General features: G+C 36.9%; 1 protein-coding gene across 1 annotated transcript; it reads left to right on the forward strand.

The window, feature by feature from the left end:
* On the forward strand, positions 3,164-5,464 carry LOC107632514. Its single transcript, XM_016336186.2, has 6 exons — positions 3,164-3,859; positions 4,070-4,141; positions 4,273-4,401; positions 4,668-4,826; positions 4,953-5,096; positions 5,180-5,464. The coding sequence occupies exons 1-6, from the start codon at positions 3,164-3,166 to the stop codon at positions 5,354-5,356; spliced, it is 1,377 nt and encodes a 458-aa protein (XP_016191672.2). The 3' UTR covers positions 5,357-5,464.

Here is a 6,966-nt window from a genome sequence, read left to right on the forward strand (position 1 = left end):
GTTTAATTTACTTAGATGTGGTTAAAAAATAATTGAATAACTATGTATCATAAAAAATAATATTATTAAAAGATAAAATTAAATTAAAATTTATTTTTATGTATCGTTTTTGTCCCTAACGTTTTCGTCTTATTTAAGTCCCTAACGTTTCAAAATCGTCTCAATTTTGTCCCGCCGTCAATTCTGTTAACGGATTCCTAACGGCAGGACAACATTGAGTCAATTTTGAAACGTTAGGAACTTAAATAGGACGATTGAAATGTTAGGGATAAAAATGATACTTTACTCTATTTATTTTGAAGTTCTAGGACGAAAAGTGAAATTCAGTATCATGTTTGTTAGTCCAAAGACTGGTATTAAAATTTTAGTCTATGTCTTCAAAATTTCAGTATTTTAATACTACCAAAAAATGGAAACACATGAGACTAACATTTTTAAGGACAGAGACTGAAACTTTAATAATATTTTATATCTAAAATGCCCTCATTTCAATTAATTAATTCTAACTTTATTCTTTGTGCAAATTAAATTAGAGCTTCATTCTTATTTTAGTCTCTGTTTCTCACTTTACACCAAACACAATACTGAAACTTCTTTTAGTCTTTATCTCTCAGTCTCAGTCTCTTAGTCTTTGTTTCTCTTCCAAACGCTACCTTAGGTCTTTTGTTCCGTCAACTCTAACGAAAGAAAAAATGGTCCGTAGTAACTCTAACTAGGGACAAAATGATTCCTGACCCCCTTTATTCGGAAACGACACCGTTCTCCCCCAATTTCCATCATATATCGCATAACCCTAACATTCATATTCTTCTTCTTCTTCACCTTCACAGTCTTCTTTTCCATCTTTTCCTTCCTCCTCTTCAACTCCAAAATCAAACCATTGTGTAATTACAACGCGTGTCGCACCTACTTCAACATGTCATAGACCACACACTTCCTAAATCTCTGTGACTGGTACACCCACCTCCTCTGCACTTCACCCACCAGAAGCATCCACTTCCACGTCCTCGATAACAGCATCACCTCCAACCCCAACAACGTTTACCACATCTTCAAGATCAAGTTCCACAACTACCCTAAGGGCATGCCTTTCTCCACTCTCCGGCAAGCAATATAGATTGTTAGACATTAGGACACCAGAAGAAGATTCTCCTTCGACATCATATGCAAATTCTCATTTGGAATGAACCCCAAGTGCTTCATTCCTTCTCTCTCGGAGTTCAAGTTGGCAGACAATTTCGACCTCACATCCAAGCTATCAGTACAACGAGTAATGTCGTCATCGCCGCTCATATGGAAACTGAAGCGATTACTAAACATTGGTTCGGAGAAGAAGCTAAAGGAAGCGATCGGAGTGGTGAACAATGTGGCCATGGAGATGATAGGGCAGAGGAGGAGGAAGATGATGATGACGACAGGTTTTAACAAATCAGACTTGCTGTCTAGATTCACGGGATCCATCGAAGACGACAAGTACTTGAGAGACATAGTCATTAATTTCCTGAGTATGAATTAGTTGAAAATAAGTTGATGATTTTTCTTCTTGTGAACATTGAAGTTGCAGAGTGTGCATTGTATAGCTTGAAGTTACAGTTTAGACTGTTAAGATTATATGAGATATAATAGAAATTGGGAGAGAATAGTGTCGTTTCCGAACAGAGGGGTTATGGATCATTTTGTTCCCTATTAGAGTTGCCAGGGACTATTTTATCTTCCGTTAGAGTTGACAGAATAAATGACCTAAGTAATTGACAGAATCAGCTATTAGAGACCAATTAAGTAATTAATTTTAGTTGGGAACTAAAGTATCTGGTACGAAATTTTTTGAATATCAAAATGGTTAAATACTCTTGATTGATTAACAACGTTTTAGATTTTTGTTTATCATTAATTAAATTCCTTTATTTTTTTCTAATGAACTAGGACGAGTAAATCCCCATAATAGTCCCTGAGATTCGGGTCGTTACCCAATGTGATCCCTGAGATTCCAATTGCACCATTGTAATCCTCCAGATACGGCTCCAGGTACCATAATAGTCCCTGGACAGTTTTTCGGTGATGAGTCATGACCGACGATTTGATGTGTCACGAGGTTGCCACGTTGAGAGCCAAAACGTTGGCGTTTTGGGTTGGTGCCCCAATTTGACAAAAACGTCGTCGTTTGGCTCAAAATAAAAATATGAAACGCGCTTCATCAAAAACACACCGTCTCTTCACTTGTCTTCTCCACTTCCACCCTATGTCTTCTTCTTTTCTTCTTCTTCTTCCTCCTCTCTTCATGAATGCCACTACCTTAGGGTTCCTTTGGTGAGATTGAAATTCTTACACTCAGAAGATATCAAAATCAAGTTTTACTTCATCGTTCGTTTCCTCCTGCGTCAGAAACAAGAGGTTCTGCCATTTGTAAAGGTAATTTTTTTTTATTCTTTTTTTGCAATGCATGATGATTTTTGTATATGCTTGTGTTGTTAGTGTGGTTGGAATTATGGTTTTTTTTTTGTTCCGTTACTATGGTTCTAGGGTTTGATTAGGTTGGGGTTTCATGAGATGATTTGTTTGATTATGGTCATGCTCTGTTTGAAAATAATGCTCTGTTACTTCCTTAGGGTTCCATTGGTGAGGTTGAAATTCTTTCAGTCAGAAGACATCAAAATCAAGTTTCACTTCATCTTCATCGTTTGTTTCCTCCTGCGTCAGAAACAAGAGGTTCTGCCATTTGTAAAGGTAAATTTTTTTTTATTCTTTTTTTGCAATGCATGATGATTTTTGTATATGCTTGTGTTGTTAGTGTGGTTGGAATTTTGGTTTTTTTTTTTCTGTTATTATGGTTCTATGGTTTGATTAGGTTGGGGTTTCATGAGAATCTCTGTTTGATTATGGTCATGCTCTGTTTGAATATAATGATCTGTTTCATGGTCATGAGTGTTCTATTTGATAAAACTCTTATCTGTTGATGTCTGTTATCTGTTTGATAAAACTCTTATCAGTTCTTATGTATAATGATGAGAATATTTAAAAGATCTATTTTACTTAAGCCATTTTAATTTTATTAGAAGATTAGAAATAAACAGCAACATGTTATCACAAAAGTATACTCTTTATTAAGTTTGTAGAAGATGTGATGTTATGAAACTTGAAACATACATATTCAAATAAAAATTCCATGTCTGGGAGTCAATATTGTAAGGTTAAGGAGTGCCCTTGGGTGGTTTATGCATCAAGGGACCATGAGGACACTTGTTGGCAGATCAAAACCTTTAATGACGACCACACATGTCCCAGGGAAGACAAAAATAGGGCTGCTAATAGGAATTGGGTCTGCAGCAAGCTTGTGAAGAAGGTTAGAAAATATCCCAACTTCAGACATTGCGAAGCTACAACCTATTTCAGAACACGTTTTGATTTGACACCAAACAAAAATTCAATCTCGAGGGCTTTGATGGATGCTAGAAGTGTAGTGTATGGTGATGAAAAGGAACAATATAAGATGGTGATGGACTATGGCTTGACTTTGCTGAAAACCAATCCCGGTTCAACAGTGCAAATATGTACCAAACCTCAACCAAATGGAGAAGTTATTTTTGAGAGAATGTATGTGTGCTTAAGTGGTTGTAAAAATGGGTTCAAATCTGGCTGCCGTCCTTTGATTGGATTAGATGGAGCATTCCTGAAGACTCAATTTGGTGGACAAATTCTGTCAGCTGTTGGACAGGATGCGAACCATCATATCTACGTCATTGCATGGGCAATTGTGGAGATAGAGAATAGGGAAAACTGGAAGTGGTTTCTTGAATTACTGCATCTAGACTTGGGACATTACAAAGAAAATGGCTGGTGCTTTATATCCGATATGCAAAAGGTAACCATGCATATTCGACCAGTATTAATCCTATTATTAATTAACTGTTATTGTTGTTATGACAATTATGTTTTGAATGAATTAATACAATTTATTTGGCTGAAAAATGTTGATTTTATCCTTTATTAGTATGTATGCTATATTAGTGCAGAAATGTTTCATTTAGTTTGCAAGTTATTTGACTGAATTGTTGAACTTATAACTTGATAGTATGTTTGCTATATTAGTGCAGAAAGGTTTCATCAGTTTGCAAGTTATTTGACTGAAATGTTGATTGGCATGGTTAGTGCACCTATTGTTGCTGTTAACATGTGATAGTTACTATCTGTGTTGTTTTACCATTGTACATAGTTACCATGGGCTATCGAATTAAACGTCAGGGACTATTATGTGTACTCGTGTTAAATGTGAAGGACTATTATGGGGAGGGTGAGTTTATGTTAGGGACTGTTATGGTGATCGACCATGATTGGCAGGGACTAATACACTATGTGTTATTAAATGACCATGACTGGCAGGGACTAATATCAGCAATGTACGAGGTGATGCCCAACGTGCACCATCGTTTTTGCGTCTGGCATTTGTGGATAAATTTTAACAAGAGTTGGAAGGATTTACAACTAAGGGGCTTTTGTGGGAATGTGCAAGAGCAACAACTCATCAAGAGTTCAGGGATGGAATGGCCAAGATAAAAAGACTAAATGAAGATACATGGGCATATTTAGATAAATGGCAAAGAGATGCATAGACTAGAAGCGCATTCAGCCATAAGCCGAAGTTGGATAGTATTTGTAACAATGCATGCTAGGTGTTCAATGCAAAGATCAAGGATGCAAGAGCCAAGCCCATTATAACATTGTTGGAGGAGGTTCGAATGTTCGTAATGCGGACCACAGCCAAGAACAAGGTGAAACTAAACAATCACACTGGAGTGCTCACATCGGTTATAAAGAGTCGACTAGAGAAAGTTAGAAAAGAATCTAAGAATTGGAAGCCTATTTGGACAGGGGACAACGGATACGAAAAGTTTGAGGCTAATAAGAAGAAGAAAAATGAAGGAGGTGCCCCTGCATCTGAGCAGCAACTTCAGTAGCCTCAAGATGATGGTGACCAACGTGATGGAGAAGACAATCATCTTGTGCAGTCTACTGAGATTGGCCAAGCCACTTCTGATGCACAACCTGTAGAGATAGATATATCTCAGCCAACTGCTTCTGATGTAGAAGATTCTCAAAAGGTAACTTCTTATTTACATTTCTTAAATTTGTTGTGATTCAAGTGAATCATCATTTATGTGTAATGTAAATAATTTCTATCTAGGATCATGGAATAAAAAGGCCTTCAACATTATCACCAAGGAGAAGATCCTCTCCACTAGCAACTTCTGTCCCAGTGAATTCCATGCAGGGTGCTAGTTCAGGAACTGCAACAAGACTTGTCAATTACATGAAGTTCATCCCAACTCCAGGATTTAAGGCTCCAAGAAAGAAGAATTGAAGACTTTAGCTTAATATGTATAGGGCTTTCTGTTTTGATGTTAATACTTTTTGCTAGACAAAGACTACACAAGGAAAAAACAATCCTTTATGTTTTGCTGTAAAGTCTTCCCTTTGGAGGCAACTTTGTTTAACATGCTCATGTTAGTTGGCTGCCCTTTGTGTTATGTGACTAACTATGTTAAGTTGAACCATTATCTTAATACAATTATCTTTTAAGTTTGAAGCATTATCTTAATTCAGTGTTGGCTGGTTTTCAATCACTTATGCTGCCTTCTTTAGCATATTACTGTTTTAATTAATTGAGTTATCCAAGTTTACATTCCATCAACAAACACCATTCAACAGTTTCTAATACCATAATCATGTTATCATTTTTTACATATTGTTCATTCAATGAATACAGGGTACACACCACCAACTCTTTTAACTCAGACTTTACAATGCAGGATAACAATTAACACAATCAATACAGACACAACTAATACCAACAATTGGTTAACCAATTTTTGATTCTGGACATCTTCTTCTAATCTCCCAAGCCTCCAATCAAAATTCATCTTCACTTCATGATTATCTCCATAAGATTCTGGTTTCTCAACTGGTTCATCCTGCCCAGTTTCTGCCCACACAAAAAGTCCACACTATCTCTTTCCACTTGTCGTAATCAAGCAAATATATAACATGCTCAAACTTCAGGGAAGAAAACAAGAAAAGAATAGTCAGGTAAGAAGGAGTAATCATAACAACACAAGTAATACTGATAACTCACATTATAATTGGGACAACCAAAAAATGGTTTATTTGGGTTTGAATCTGTCCCAAACCACTTGAGAACTGGCTGGCAGCCGCAACCACACCATTTCGGCACCCCGGATCTTCTGCTCCTGCTTTGCGTTCTCGTCCGATGGCCACTGCACGGTGAACTAATAGAGCTTCCAACTCTAGTACTTCCACTACCCATCATGGATATTCACTTCCAGCTCCAGGAACAACAGCAACAACAAGAATGGAAAAACAACGATGAAGAAGAAGAAGAAATTAACTTACTGAACATTTGGGAATTTAGGGTTAAATATAGAAGGAGAGACCACATTGGGTATAAATTGAAACTGTGCCAGCTCAATTAGCCGTTGGCACCATCCAGCGTGGCAAAATGAGGCCACGTCAGCGTCTTGCTGATGATTCATCACCGGAAAACTGTCCAGGGACTATTATGGTGCCCGGAGCCGTATCTGGAGGATTACAATGGTGCAATTGGGATCTCAGGGACCACATTGAGTAACGACCCGAATCTCAGAGACCATTATGAGTATTTACTCGAGTTAGGACACGTGCGAATTCTTGAGGCACGTGCAGAGTAGCCGTGAACAAACGTGAAGAAAAAAGTGCGCGTGGGTTGTGTGGATGGACTAGCAGCAATAACAACACTGTGGCAACCTTTCGTAATTTCGTTTTCTATTTATTTGCTCTCAGGGACAGCAGATATTTTCATTATTTTTTTAAGAATTTAATTTTAATTCTGACGATATAAATTTATGAAATAATTTAATTATATTCATTTTTAAATAATAATTTACATAATCAAATATAAAAAATATTTATTTTGAG

This window comes from Arachis ipaensis, chromosome B03 (genome assembly GCF_000816755.2).
Source record: "Arachis ipaensis cultivar K30076 chromosome B03, Araip1.1, whole genome shotgun sequence".
NCBI lineage: Eukaryota > Viridiplantae > Streptophyta > Magnoliopsida > Fabales > Fabaceae > Arachis > Arachis ipaensis.

Bases quoted from the DNA above. Each gene is read 5' to 3' on its own strand.
- LOC107632514 (XM_016336186.2), top strand. From the start codon at position 3,164: ATGTCTGGGAGTCAATATTGTAAGGTTAAGGAGTGCCCTTGGGTGGTT. The intron at 3,860-4,069 runs GTAACCATGCAT...ATAACTTGATAG, and splicing joins TTATATCCGATATGCAAAAG to TATGTTTGCTATATTAGTGC. The intron at 4,827-4,952 runs GTTAGAAAAGAA...CAACTTCAGTAG, and splicing joins TAAAGAGTCGACTAGAGAAA to CCTCAAGATGATGGTGACCA.